At 35.4% G+C, this 16,297-nt stretch overlaps 1 protein-coding gene across 1 annotated transcript; it reads right to left on the bottom strand.

The window, feature by feature from the left end:
* Nucleotides 1-411: 411 nt before the first annotated feature.
* On the bottom strand, nucleotides 412-16,094 carry LOC128559914 (sulfite oxidase-like). Its single transcript, XM_053553044.1, has 2 exons — nucleotides 15,811-16,094; nucleotides 412-7,896 (listed from the first exon to the last, which is right to left on the bottom strand). The coding sequence occupies exons 1-2, from the start codon at nucleotides 16,010-16,012 to the stop codon at nucleotides 6,413-6,415; spliced, it is 1,686 nt and encodes a 561-aa protein (XP_053409019.1). The 5' UTR covers nucleotides 16,013-16,094; the 3' UTR covers nucleotides 412-6,412.
* Between the last annotated feature and the right edge of the window lie 203 nt (nucleotides 16,095-16,297).

The following is a 16,297-nucleotide window of genomic DNA, read 5'->3' as shown; positions in this document are numbered from 1 at the left end:
ATGATTGTAGGTGAAATATTTTTCAAGATATATTCAACACAAACTTTTAAGCACATATTGTGTATTTTTTAACTCTGGTCTGGTTGTGTAAAACCAGGTGCACAGCTTCACATGTTATAAAATATTCCCTGATGTTTTATGACTATTAAGTGAACTCCTTTTTGATATACATGTGACACAAACTTGTATGCCCTTTATGCATATTTTTGACAATCTAGGGCCATAATTCTGCTCCGACTGATAGAAATCCGGAACCAAGTCCTAAATGCACAACTTCATATGCTGAATAATATTCTAACTCTAGGTTTAATACTCTTTGAGATATGCCCTTTTATACATATTTTTATGCTGAATAATATTCTGACTCTAATACTTTTTGAGATATGCCCTTGTATACATATTTTTGACTAAGTCAAGGGCCATTAACTCTGGTCTGGGTGAGTGATATCACCTACAAAACCCCAGGTGCAAAACTTCACATACTGAATAATATTCCTGTAATGTTTCATAATCTTGGGACAAATACTTTTTGAGATACATGCCACGCAAATTTAGGCCTTATTTATGCATGTTTTTTTTTTTCAAGGGCCACAACTTTGGTCTGGCTGGGTGAGATCAAAATTAAAACATTTTGTGCACTACTTCTCATGCTGAATAGCAATCTTGTGAGGTTTAATGACTCTTGATAAAATACTTCTTGATATATGCAAGACACAAAGTCAGTCGGACAAACAAATGGACAAGGTCAACTCGAAGTGTCCTCCCACAAAAAATTTTGGAGTGCAAAAAAAGAACATGGGCTGGATGTATTTTGTATATGACTTCAGATTTCTTTAAAAGTAATTAAATAGGAAATTTCAAATGTTATTTGTGAAAAAAATTGAATATATATTGGATTTTTTGTTTGTTAATCAAATATTGTCACCACAGAGCAAACTCTATTTGTGCTGTTAAAATCAAGTTGACCAAATTTAAACATGAAGACTAAAATCCTATTAAAGCATCACTTTAGATCATTTATTACATTGATAAGATGGTTGTCAATTACAGTCTAGTAATGTTGGATCATCTGCTATGAGAAAGAGTTTCTAAAAAAGCGTAAATAGCTTACTACTCAATCCCTTGCTTTTGTAACATGTATTGTATTCACATGCTATTTGTTGAATAAAATATTGTTTAAACCAACAGCTACTAAATGCTGTTAGTAGCTGTTTTTTTGTTGTTTTTTTTCTTTTTACTTTTTACATTTTCAGTTTTTACCATCAGATGAAGTAATATCAAGCTATCACAAAAGTTTTGACATCGAACAATATCACCATCCTTCAAAACATCCAATATAATACTACCAAGAACTGGCAAACAACAAAACATAATATGTACAGTACTTCAATAACACCATGGAGATAATTACGTAACTCGAGCTGTCGCTGAAAATAACTAATACTCCCACTGTTGTTCACTAGATAAACATCTGATGCTAAGTTCTATTAGAGTCCTTCGAGCAGTTTATATGATAAGAAGAGGACACTATGTAAGTCTATTTGTATTTTATCTTTGACCTCCAAGACTTAGTATTCCCTTGAACCTACTGAGTTTGATAGGACTCTCTACATGTCTTTTTGATGAGGTTTACAATTACTATTGTGTCAGCAGCTTTTTGAACTTTGACTTCATATTGTGTCTTCACTACGGGTCATGCAAGCACCTCATTTATTATGGCAACGAACATTTTTGTGTATGAAAATCCATTAAATTGTTTCTGAGATATTATATCTGCAAAGCAAATTTAACAGGAAGACTAACTGACGGGCAAGCTTGATTCCAATACAACCCCATATATTTTATTTGTTTCTGTTTGGATTAAACAAAATTATAGGTCATATATAGACTTTCCAGTTTTTAATAGTGAAGGAAAACCTCAAGTGCCTATCCAGCCATAATTTCCACAAAATATGCACTTGGGTAGAACCATCAACCTTCCGTAAGTCAGCTATATGGCTTCCTCTATAGGCTACCTATAGTAAGGCTTCAAACCCAGTGACCTGATGTCAGCAGAATTAAACTCAAACAAGGAGGCCCCTCCGTACTCTTTTTATCTGCGGGGAACTGGGACTTTATTGTATGCATGCTATTTCTTCTTGCAGCTGTCATCACTCAAGGGAAGTTGGATGAGATCTGACATATGTCTATTTAAGGAAACACAAAAATGCTTTGTTTTACTGCTGTCAGTACATATTTCAGCCTTGCTAGTTCATAAAAAGGTCAAAAATTTTAACAGAGATTATGATGAAAATAATGTTTGCTAAAAATATACTACTGCTACACAGAAAATTATGACTTCTACAACAAGACAACCTTAACAGTGATGTTGACATGTACACCCAACAATGTATGAATGATAACCCACAAAAAATATACCTATACTCATGTATGTCCATGAAAAATGTAGATTTTACGTTAATAACAACATTAAACCCCAACTTTCAAATGGCAACTCCAGTGTTTACAATACCTTCACAAAACTATCAAATCACAAAACAACAACAATATAACACAATAAAATAAGAATCTCTTGGGTTTAAGGGGACGCATACTTTGAAATTAGAAAAAAGTGGGTGGGGTATTATAAAATTTACCTGCAAAAAAATACAAGGTTTTGGTAAATGAAATGAATACTGTTTCAACTCTTATAAGTGCACAAAGGATTGCTCACTAAAATAAAAATGAGAAAAACTGAAACAAGAAAGTTATTGTTGAATTACATAAGACTTCTTGTGTACATTCAAAGTCAACAATTAAGACTTTTTGGTGCGAAAATAATAGTGCTTCACTTTGTCCAAACATTTATCAATGTCCTACAGATTCTAATCTAAAGAAAGAATGTGAAATAAGTTCACTGTCTTGCTTTTCATTTGGCATATGTGAGCTAAAACACATTATTTAGTTTGTTTACAAAGTAGTGCATAAGAAAAGATACGGTGGTCAAGGAATGCCACATTACAAAACTAAAAGAGTATATTCCCCTTAATACATTAAACATTTATCATTACAGAAGTCTAGTGGCTTACAATAAAGGCCTAGAAATGTTGCCATTATTAATTTTTAACTTGGTATTCATGAACTGCAATGCACTTAAATATCAAAACACATTCAACAAACTTTTGAAAATGTACTGTCTTAAAAATCCCTAAAATAAGGTATGAAATTTGGTTGAGAGGTCCAATCAATGTGTATATGTGCAAAAGTAACATTCTAATCTTGTTCACAAAAGTTACTAATACACAGCAGGAATGTCAATGATCAAAACTGGCCGAATATACAGTTATCCTCATTTTAATGTCATTTATAATTTGTCCTTGAATTCTCCACCATACTTTTCATAACTCTGTTTGCACGAGTTGCACGAGAATGCTGTCATTCACGTAAAAAATGGGGTCAAATAAGTTGTAAATGCAATATCATGTAAACGTAGTTAATGGATTATGCAGTTCAAGATAAACTTTATCTCATAACGTAACGAACATGTATAATGTTGTAACAACAACTTTACTTACACTGATTTAAGTAGCAGTCGGTTTATAAGTGACTTTATTGATTCATTTTGTATTTTGTTATTGTTGTCAAAAGTATAACGGAAGTGCCTCACAACTGAAGCGGAAACCAGTTTGATGCGCAAAGTACTCCACTGTAGGTAATATTTTTTGACAAATGTCCACAGAAATTAATGATTTTCTAATATTAAAGACGAATATCTGAATAGGGTTCATTATTTGATAAGAAATTATAATCATCGACATGTTTTTTTTAAAAATCGTACACGTGCTGACACCTAAGTTGTCTCCCGTTGTTTATTAGAGTTACCTTTCGTCCGGTGCAGTAATACATTTGCAGTGAATCGCCGAGAAGTCGTGGGAAAATTAAAAACCATGTAAACAAACTAAAATTAACCACCTTTTCAAGATGAATTTCAAGTGATCGACATTATGCATTTAACCCGCCTGACCTGTGTAGCATCTTAGATATCTATTCTAAGGTATTCATTGTGTAGAATGTCATGTTATGCCCTTGCAATGCTAATCCCACTCTGATTTTTTTGTTTACATCTTTTATCAATGAGAAATATGGCGTCCATCCCGAGATGAACTGACGTGGCGTTAAATTTTTACATGTTTAAGCAAACCTGGTGTGTTAGAAAGAAAATCTCATCCCTTCAACATTATTTGGAACACTGTTATTGTAAAAAACCTGTTTTTTCCTTATACAAAAGCTTAATATTTTGTGTTGAATGTACTTTCACAAACACCTCTGTTTTCCTATTACATTCATAGTACCACATCCTTATCCACAAAATACTGAATATTACAGGTGTCCATCAGTATTATATCAGTTTAGGAATATGTTTTTTATTTTCCCACCATCGATTTCTTGAATATGCACCCCTTCCGCATTGCTGTATGAACTGTGAATGTAGCAATATGCGTCCCCTTAAAGTAACACCAATAATGCTTTCAATTTCATGTCTTTAGTATGACCTGGCCAGAAGGAAAATCCACAAGCTCTCACACTTGAAGCTGGCACTCTACCATTGAGCTACCAAGGCTGTATGGAATGTTAAAAATACTTTTATGAAAAAGAAGCACACATACACTGCACAATCAAAATGTAAATTCAAACCAACTAAATCTTGTTAAGTAACATAGTTTTACCTTGAGCAATATGTTGAAAAAGCACTTATGAATATGCACCAATTAACTACACCTACAACAAACATGGTTATAACCAATATCCGGTTATAGACAATAATTTCAAATGTCCTGATTCATGCCTTTCTTTGGTCTAGAATGTAAAACAGATATGGATATAGTACATTCTCCTCTATGAGGAACACACTCTCATGTCTAAATAATAAAAAATAAATTCAAAGAACATTGATTATTGCTAACCCTAAAAATGTCATGATCCACGGTAAAAAAAAAGGCTTTTTAAGTGTAGTATTACTATGGTATGCTACAAGTACTTTGATCAGGTTGCTTAAGTTTTATTTGCTACAGGCCAGAAACCATGATATATGGTGGGGCATAAAACAACCCAAGTTTATGAAAATTGTAAAATGTAAATATGACATCTCATCTTCAAATAGCATAATTTTGTGACATAGATTTATTACATGTGTTTTGCTATATTTCTCAAAAACTGTCCTTTTCCTAAGCTTTCAGGTATGAATAATAATTTACCACTTCACAAAAAGTTATGTAATGCATTTTAAATACTAATCTATCATAATTCATGAAATAATTATGAATATATTAGAATAAACTATATTTCGTTATTAAACTTTTGCAAGGTTACAAGGAAAACTGACTTTTGCAAGATTTCAAAGAAAAAAGAGTTTCAAAAATCCATTTGCAACTCTGAAATGTGTTCCCTATACATCTGTAACAAGTTCCCTATACATCTGTAACAAGTTCCCTATACATCTGTAACAAGTTCTCTATTCATCTGTAACAAGTTCCCTATACAACTGTAACAAGTTCCATATACATCTGTAACAAGTTCCCTATACAACTGTAACAAGTTCCCTATACAACTGTAACATGTTCCCTATACAACTGTAACAAGTTCCCTATACAACTGTAACAAGTTTCCTATACATTCAAATTTGAAATATAGCAAACACATTATACTCATGAATAGTTCACTATAACCAGATTTTATTATTTGTTATATAAGTCAGGATTCTACTGGCTACAGTCAGTTTTTTACTATATAGCAACTGCTAATGCCCCATTCTCTGCAGTAATATGTATCATTAACAATGCACGGGGGATAGCACTTGCACTTCCATAATATTAAATCATTTGTGGCAAACAAAGTCAATTCTCTACCAGTCAGATTTCTGAAAGAAATAAAAACAACCTTGCAGAAAAACAGTTATTTCTTGTATCTTAGTATACAGAAAGATACAATTGGAAGATGTTCCTAACATGTATGTATACTTGTACTGATTTTACTTGGCTTAATATCTAAGACTGTCTGACTAAATTGTTTAGTAATTTTACACACATACGTCAGCTGCTGCATACGTGACAAGAGAATGTTTATATATGCACTGCATTCAGGCAGTGGGCCAGTAATAATTATATCCATGAATTTGTATTCTTGTTTACAACTTCAACATCTTACATCTTCAGCCATAATATATATCTTTTGATAAGAGTTGTTTTTTTTCCAAACCACATTTTAAGGAGTATACTTAACAGAAAGTCCCAAACATTACAGGTCCACTACTTTAAATAAAAGATACATTCATGGATTTTCTGCTGTAAATAATTGCGACCAAAGCTTGACAGACTAAATCACTTGTGACTAGTACATACAACAATCATCACTGGATCACTGTTATTTATCAATCTCATTTAGGAACATCAACATGTATTCTATGCCATGCATTACTCAGGCACCCTCTCAAGTTCCATATTCCGTCTACGCTATCCGGTTGTACATTATACTGCGAGTCACACGCTTTACAAACCAGTTCAACCTTTCCCTTGTGACCTTTGGGAATTGGCACTGTGACTTCCCAAAATGTCCATGCCCATGACCTATAAGGACTTTGTCCATTTGGCTCCAGATCAGCACTGACCCATGTTTTACCCCCGTCCGCTGACACATCTACTCTGTATATACCTCTACCACCCCCACTCCATGCGTAACCTTTTACTGTGACTTCCTCACTGTCATCCAGAGTCTGTCCATCTTCTGGTTCGCAGATTGCCGACTGCACGGGCAAAAACTGAATGGCCTGTGATGTATCGAAATTAACGTTATGCCAATCAATAGAGGAATTGAATCCTTTATAATCACGCCTCTGCCAGTGACTCAAACTCTCTTCCTTACTGAGTACAATCTTGTTGAGCCATTTCACTTGCCTTGCTCCAACTACACCAGGAATAATGATACGAACTGGGTAGCCATGATCTTGTGGTATGTCTTCACCATTCATTTTGTATGCTACAATGATGTCTTTTTTCAGGTCTCGTGCCAGTTCAATTGGAATGGATGCACCATATGTAGTGCCGTCGGGACCTGTATCCATTCCTTCAAACTGGATATGTTCACAGTCAACTTTTTCAAGGTCAATACCACAGTACTGAAGCACATCATTAAGGGTAGGTCCAGTCCATTCGGCTGTGCTTATGGCTGCTATTCCCCAATTTAGACCTTTCACAGGTTTTATGGCAACCATGTCACTCCTCCTGTTTCCAGCACACTGCAAGGTTGTAGCCACAGTTTTACTTGCAAGCTTATTTTTCAGAATGCCTAGAGTCAATACTTTAGATTTTTTACCACCTTCAATGGAGACATCTAGTTTGTAGTTCTTTACATCCACATTTGGAACAGGTAAATGATTCCTCACAAAAAATAGTCCAGTTGGTGTTAAAAAGTCCTGCAAAAGCAAGGATACAGGCGGTTCTGCATTGAAAGGCTTCTCAGAACTAGGAATCAGGGCAGGGTGTCTCTTTGGATCTTTCGCATAGGGATCATCTTTACTAGTTTCCTTTCTCTTCACAACCTCCACTATATTTCCAATTCGGTATTTTTCCAGTAATTCATACATCTCTGGCTGTTTGTGGACTCCATACATATCCCAGTATGGTCCAATATCAGTTCCTGCCCCAAGAAGAATCTTATTTCCGCCTGGATGTTGTGCAACGTAATCAGTTATATCATACACACCATTATTGTATGTTACCCAAATCCTGTCTTTCGCTGTTTTGTGTTTGCTTACATCAGCCATTGTGTAAGTCGGCAGACCTTGTCGTATAGCCCCTGGCTCTACTGCTGCAGCAGACACTGTATTTCTCTCCCACTGAGTCTTCAGAAATAACGCAAACCCTAAAAAATAAATAAAAGAAAATATCTGTTATCATAGGATTTACATAGCATGCATTTTAAATAAGAGAGACAAGATGGCCCTAGGTGGCTCACCTGAGAAACACACCATAACAGTGTAAACATGTTTGACCTAGTGATTTCATGGACACAAATATTCTGACTAATTTTCATTAAGATTGGACCATTGGACCAAAAATCTTGAGGGTAAATAAGTATTTTCTTTAATTTGACCTTGTGGCATAGTTTTTGAGCCAAGATGACCTACATTCTAACTTGACCTAGACTTGATCAAGGTAATCAATCTGATCAAATTTCATGAACCTCAATTGAAAAATACAGCCTCTATCGCATGCAAACGTTTTTCTTTAATTTGTCCTAGCGACCTAGTTTTTAACCCCAGATAACCCATATTCAAACTTGACCTTAATTTCATCAAGGCTATCATTCTGACCAAATTTCATGAAGATCAATTGGACAAGAGGGCCATGAAGGCCCTGTATCGCTCACACACCTGACCTATTGACCTTAAGATCATCAAGATAGTTTCATTAAGGTATGGTCATAAATGTGGTCTCTAAAGTTGTAACTAACTTTTCTTTGATTTAACCCAGTGACCTAGTTTTTGATCCCACGTGACCCAGATTCGAACTGGACGTAAAGACCATCAAGATTAACATTCTGACTAAGTTTCATGAAGATACAGTCATAAATGTGGCCTCTAGAGTGTTAACAAGCTTTTCCTTCGATTTGACCCGGTGACCTAGTTTTTGACCCCACCTGACCCAAATTTGTACTTGGCCTATAGATCATCAAGATTAACATTTTGACCAAGTTTCATTAAGATAAGGTCATATATGTGGCCTCTAGTGTGTTAACTAGCTTTTCCTTTGATTTGACCTGGTGACCTAGTGTTTTACCCTACATGACCAAGATTCTAACTGGACCTTGAGATCATTATGATTTACATTTTGACCAAGTTTCATGAAGATAAAGTCATAAATGTGGCCTATACAGTGTTAACAAGCTTTGACCTGGTGACCTAGTTTTTGACCCCAGATGACCCAATATCAAACTCATCCAAGATTTTATTGAGGGTAACATTCTGACCAAGTTTCATTAAGATTGGGCCAAAATTGTGACCTCTAGAGTGTTAACAAGCTTTTCCTCTGATTTGACCTGGTGACCTAGTTTTTAACCCCAGATGACCCAATATCGAGCTCATCCAAGATTTAATTGAGGGTAACATTCTGACCAAGTTTCATTAAGATTGGATCAAAATTGTGACCTCTAGAGGGTTAACAAGCTTTTCCTTTGATTTGACCCAGTGACCTAGTTATTGACCCAGTGACCTAGTTATTGACCCAGATGACCCAATATCGAACTCGTCCAAGATTTTATTAAGGGGAACATTCTGACCAAGTTTCATTAAGATTAGGTCAAAATTGTGACCTCTAGAGTGTTAACAGACAAATTGTTGACGACGGACGGACGACTGACGGACGACGGACACAGGGCGTTCACAAAAGCTCACTCTGAGCACTTTGTGCTCAGTTGAGCTAAAAATACAGTCTCTATCGCATACATAAAGATTTTTTTATTTGACCTAGTTTTTGACCACAGATGACCCATATTCTAACTGGACCTAGATTTCATCAAGGCAATTAATCTGACTAAATTTTATGAGTATCCAGTGTTAAATGCAGCCCCTATTGCGTACACAAGGTTTTTCTTTAATTTGACCAGGTGACCTTGTTTGTAACCCTTGATGACCAATATTCAAACTCGACCTAGATTTCATCCAGACAAACATTCTGATCAATTTTATGAAGATCCTGTGTAAAATGCAGCCCCTAATGAATACACAAGTTTTTTCTTTGATTTGACCTAGTGACCTAGTTTTTGACCCCAGATGACCCATATTCAAGCTTTATCTAGATTTTATTAAGGCAATCTTTTTGACCAAAATTCATGAAGATCAATTGAAAAATACAGCCTCTATCGCATACACAAGGTTTCTCTTTGATTTGACCTAGTGACCTAGTTTTTGACCCTAGATAACCCATTTTCAAACATGGCCTAGATTTCATCAAGATTATCATTCTGACCAAACTTCATGAAGATCAATTGAACAAGAGATCACAGAGTGATCTTGGCGCCCACCAATGTGTCATTTTTGTGTGTTCCAAATTTCAAGACTTACTGACTAGCTCAAGGTCAAATTTCATTTCCGTACACAACACTGTGCATGTGGTCTAAATTCAAAAGCTGTAACTTGAGAAATGTGAAAGTAGGTCACTAGATCAATTTCAAGGACAAAGTTCTTTGTACACAAAACTATGCATGTGCATCAATTTTGAAGACTGTAGTTTGAGAAATTTGAAAGTAGGTCACTAGGTCAATCTTAAGGTCAAAGTTTATTTCGGTACACAAAACTATGCAAATGGTCCAAATTTGAAGGCTGTAGCTTGAAAAATGAGAAAGTAGGTCACTAGGTCAAAATCAAGGTCAAATTTCACTTCACAACACAAATCTATGCATGTGGTCCAAATTTGAAGCCTGTTCCTTCAAAAATGTGAACGTAGGTCACTAGGTCAATATCAAGGTCAAAGTTTGTTTCGGTACACAATCCTATTCATGTGGTCTAAATTTGAAGCCTATAGCTACAGAAATCTGGAAGTAGGTCATTAGGTCAATCTTAAGGTCAAAGTTCATTTCAGTACACAAAACTATGCAAGTGGTTCAAATTTGAAGGCTGTTGCTTGAGAAATGTGAAAGTAGGTCACTAGGTCAAAATCAAGGTCAAATTTTATTTCGGAATACAAAACTATGCATGTGGTCCAAATTTGAAGCCTGTACCTTCGAAAATGTGGAAGTAGGTCACTAGGTCAATGTAAAGGTCAAAGTTTGTTTCGGTACACAAAACCATGCATGTGGTCCAAATTTGAAGGCTGTAGCTTGAGAAATGTGAAAGTAGGTCACTAGGTCAAAATCAAGGTCAAATTTTATTTCGGAATACAGAACTATGCATGTGGTCCAAATTTGAAGCCTGTACCTTCAAAAATGAGAAAGTTGGTCACTAGGTTGATGTAAAGGTCAAAGTTTGTTTCGGTACAATTACCATGCAGGTGGTCCAAATTTGAAGGCTGTAGCTTGAGAAATGTGAAAGTAGGTCACTGGGTCAAAATCAAGGTCAAATTTCATTTCGGAACACGAAATTATGCATGTGGTCCAAATTTGAAGCCTGTACCTTCAAAAATGTGAAAGTAGGTCACTAGGTCAATGTCAAGGTCAAAGTTTATTTCAGTGCACAAAACTATGCATGTGGTCCAAATTTGAAGGTTGTAGCTACAGAAATGTGAAAGAAGGTTACTAGGTCAAAATCAAGGTCAACTCATGTCAAGGTTCATCTTGCCACTCAAAACCATACATGTGGTCCAAATTTGAATGTTGTAGGTTATTGACAAGAAGTTTTATAAGCTTTTCCCTATGTAAGTCTATATGAACCATGTGACCCCCAGGGCGGGGCCATATTTGACCCTAGGGGGATAATTTTAACAAACTTGGTAGAGAACCACTAGACGATGCTACATTACAAATATCAAAGCCCTAGGCTTTGTGGTTTGGACAAGAAGATTTTCAAATTTTTTCCCTATATAAGTCTATGTAAACCATGTGACCCCCGGATCGGGGCCATATTTGACCTTAGGGGGATAATTTGAACAATCTTAGTTGAAGACCACTAGATGATGTCACATACAAAATATCAAAGCCCTAGGCCCTGTGGTTTTGGACAAGAGGTTTTTCAAAGTTTTTCCCTATATAAGTCTATATAAACCATGTGACCCCCGGGGCGGGGCCATATTACACCCCAGGGAAATAATTTGAATCATATTGGTAGAAGACCACTAGATGATGCTTCATACCAAATATCAAAGCCCTAGGCTCTGTGGTTTGGGGCAAGAAGATTTTCAAAGTTTTTCCCTATATAAATCTATGTAAATTATAGAATTAAACAAAGGGCCATAACTTACTAAAAATTTGTTGAACCAGTCTGATTTTCAGGGGGACACAACTAGGGTACCAATACATCATTCTGACAAAGTTTGGTCAAAATCCCACTTGTAGTTTCTGAGGAGATGCGATAACGAGAAATTGTTAACGGAAGGACGGACGGAATGACGGACGGACGGACGGACGGACGGAAGGACGACGGACCACGGACGCAGAGTGATTTGAAAAGCCCACCATCTGATGATGGTGGGCTAAAAATACAGCCTCTTTCGCATACACAATGATTTTCTTTGATTTGATCTAGTGACCTAGTTTTTGACCCTAGATGACCCACTTTCAAACTTGGCCTAGATTTCATGAAGGCAATCATTATGACAAAATTTCATGAAGATCAGTTGAAAAATACTGAGCCTCTATTGCAAACGCGTACAAGCTAAATGTTGACAGACGACAGACAGACAGAAGCCGGACATCGAGCAATCACAATAACTCACCTAAGCATTGCTCAGGTGAGCTAAAAACAACAGGAGACCTCACATACCTTAACGAGAGTACTGCAATTCGGATCAATATACGCCCGAAGGTATGACCTGTGATCCCTAAGTGTGACTCTGACCTGAATGTGTGCCATCCAAAACATGCGCTCTGCACATCATCTCAATGTGGTGGACATTTGTGCCAAGTTTCTTCAAAATCCTTCAAGCAGTTCAAGAGTTACAGAGCAGACACAAAACATAGTCATATGACCTTTAAACCCTAAATGTGACCTTGCCCTTGAAGCGAGACATCCAAAACATACGCTCTGCAAGTTGTCTTGATGTGGTGAACATTTGTGTCAAGTTTCATCGAAAGCCTTCAAGGGGTTCAAGAGTTAGTCAGGACAGTAGTTCTGACCAGTAGTTTCAGAGAAGATGTTTATAAATGTAAATTGTGAATGTTGGTCACTGGACCATCCACTTATACCATCAGCTCACATTGACCCTTCTGTGCAGGTGACCTAGAAGTGTTTTTTTAAAGAAATTTGCATGCTGATGCATGACATTAATGAATATAACTCTAAATATTTAACGAAAATATCATTGTGAAGATGGGTACGAGATATCTTTAACCGGTGATCGAAATGAAGTAACTATTGTTTTAATTAATAATTATTAACCTGGTCTTGTATATTGAAATCCAAAACATAAACCTCAGGTGCACAAATTCACATGGTGAACAATATTCTAACATGGTTTAAAGACTCTAGGTCAAATATTTTGATGTGGGTGACAAACTTAGAAAATCTCATAACTTCATTTGCTGAATAATATTCCTATAATGTTTCATAATTCTAAATCAAATACTTGCAAAACAACTTTTAGGTCTTTTTTATGTATACAAAGTCTGAATGGCTATTATATAATAATTCTGGTGTTGCTGTATGAAATCCCAATTAAAACACTAGGTGCATAACATAATGAAAGACAATCCTGTGAGGTCTGATGGCTTCCTGATAAGCAAGACACAAATTTTGACTTTTATAATCAAACAGAACAACATCATAATGTAAGGAGAGCTTATTACACAAAGTCATGCTGTACTAAGCGCTGTTTGCAACAATGAACATACTTCACCAGAACCTTGCTCTTCACCCGTTTTTATTTTTTATCAACCATTAATTTTCCTTTCCCTATTATATTTGTCCCAATTTTCTTTTACTTTCTAGTAACAATCGTTGTGGGTTGGCGTGCACGAAAGTGTCTATGTCCCTGTAAAGGGTTACACAGCAAAAGAAAATTGATAGACAGACAGTTAATATAGCGTATATAAAGAAAAGATAACTTTTAATTGCAAACCCTAGTTTCAAGAGTTCAAAAAAATGTGTCCTCAAAAAAAAATGAAATGCTAGCTTGCATTTGCCTTGCTTATAGGTTTGCAAAGAGAATATATTCTAGAAGTATAAAGTTGTGCAGATTGGCAATTATAAACTGTACATGTAGGAATCTAGCAAAAAAAAACAAACCCAAAAAACAAGAGGGCCAAGATGGCCCTAAGTTGCTGACCTGGGAAACACACTATAACAGTGTTTGACCTTTAAGTGATTTCATGGAGATAAATATTCTGACCAATTTTCATTAAAATTGGAGCAAAAATATTGAGTGTAAACAAGTATTTTCTTTGATTTGACCTAGTGACCTAGTTTTTGACCCAAGATGACCCATATTCAAACTTGGCCTAGATTTCATCAAGGCTATCATTCTGACTAAATTTCACGATTAAGAGCAATTGAAAAATACAGCCTGTCTCACATACACAGTAATTTTCTTTGATTTGACCTAGTGACCTAGTTCTTGAGCCCAGATTACCCATATTCCAACTTGATCTAGATTTCATCAAGGCAACCATTCTGACTAAATTTTATAAAATCCAGTCTAAAATGCAGCCCCTATTTCATGCATAAGGCTTTTTCTTGATTTGACCTTGTGACCTAGTTTTTGACCCCAGATGACTGAAATCTAGGTCAAGTTCTAAATGGGTCATCTGGGGTCAAAAACTAGGTATCTAAGTCAAATCAAAGAAAAACCTTGTGTATGGGATAGAGGATGTATTTCTCAATTGATCTTCATGAATTTTGGTCAGAATGATAACCTTGATGAAATCTAGGTAGAGTTTAAAAATGGGTCATCTGGGGTTAAAAACTAGGTTACTAGGTCAAATCAAAGAAAAAACCTTGTGTATGGGATAAAACCAGTAACTTTACATTACTCTGTACTGTGATTTATCTTCCATCATTTTGGTCCTTCAAAGTTTTGACGTTTAGATTGCCCGTAACAAATTCATAATTTTATCATGACATCACTGTACATTAGGGGTTCTAACTTACCAATCATGATGCAGAGAGCTGCATTTTCGAGTACCTGCCAGTTTCCACGTATAACAAAGTATATTTACAATGAACCTATAGTGACATTAGAAATAAATATCATACTATTTAAGAAATCAAATTAATATTTTTCACTGCACATGCTCCAGATGATGCTACAAACAACAAAACTTTGAAGTTTCATTGAAATATTGTATGGACTTTATACCTTTATTTTAGTTTAAAGTTTGAGATTTTACACAGGGAATCTATGATAAAGTCCGAGTAAAATGAAATCATTACCCAAGTGAAATTAGTATCATTCCACAATGTTTTGGACATGTTCAAATTATGAATACAGTGCTTTAGGGTATAGCGGATAGCTAACTAATTTTTCCTGCATTCCAATTCAAAGAAATGACAATAATAGAATTTTTTTTTTCAGTATATCAGACAGAAAACATCTATTCTTCTTAAAACAGTCAGCTTTTCATAGAAATTCATGTGTTTTTTCTCTCCACACCATTGTTTACATATGAGCTGATTTAGGGTGTACAGGATAGCTTTGGTCATTTTTTACATTATAAGTTTAAAATCAACATCTTAACAAACTTTCCAAGACTTCTTTAATATAAATCAGAATAATAATGTATTCTCTTTTCAAAAACATTCAGCTTTTTAAATTTCTATTAAATACTTTTCATTTACTGACATTTTTTACATATACACTGATTTAGTCTATAGGGGATAGCTTTATTTTACATTTGATGACATATGAAAAATAACACAACAAGCAAATATTTAAAATGCATGTCAGAATGTCTGTTTGCATGCCAGTAAAAGAATGATATGAAAATTTATACAATTATATAAGTCTAAATATAAAATTTACCAATCTATCCTCTATACCCTAAAATCCGCTATACCCTAGAGCACTGTATAAAACAATCTGAAGTTGAACTTCAAATTATTTTGACTAATCTTCTTCTCACATGATGTTTCTCTGTTTTCAAACTGTACAAGAAACAACATCTAGTAAGTAATTTTATTGTAGATTTTACCTGTTGCACCAGCTACGGCTGCAGCTCCCCATTTCGTTGAGGATCCTCTCTCGCGAGACTCCCCACCAGATCCGCCACTGTAATTTTGCGTCCTCTTAAGCTGGAAAACACCAACATTTGTAGCTGGTAAAATGCGTAATTTACACACTGACAACCGCAGAAAAGCACTTCTACAAACACAAACACTTCCTAGCATCGACATATTTGCTTGCAAACAAAATGTTTGCCCTGGAAATACGTAGTTTTTGGTTAATTGTTTGTTGTTATTGTTGTCTCACTTCAGCACTGCGCATGTGTAATGAAACAGTCTAATTTATGGTCGGAACAGTCCATTTTAAAGTTTAGGGCGGGAAGATTTTTAAGATCTATACATAGATCATGCCATCTTCTCTTAGCTTAATGACGGAGAGATGGCATGGAACACCATTATTAACGTTACCTCAATTACTTTAATTTCTAATTTTCTATTATGTATATTGGTTTTAGG

The sequence above is a fragment of the Mercenaria mercenaria genome, chromosome 10 (genome assembly GCF_021730395.1).
Source record: "Mercenaria mercenaria strain notata chromosome 10, MADL_Memer_1, whole genome shotgun sequence".
In the NCBI taxonomy this organism is placed as follows: Eukaryota; Metazoa; Mollusca; class Bivalvia; order Venerida; family Veneridae; genus Mercenaria; species Mercenaria mercenaria.
This window is presented reverse-complemented; position numbering and strand designations above follow the sequence as displayed.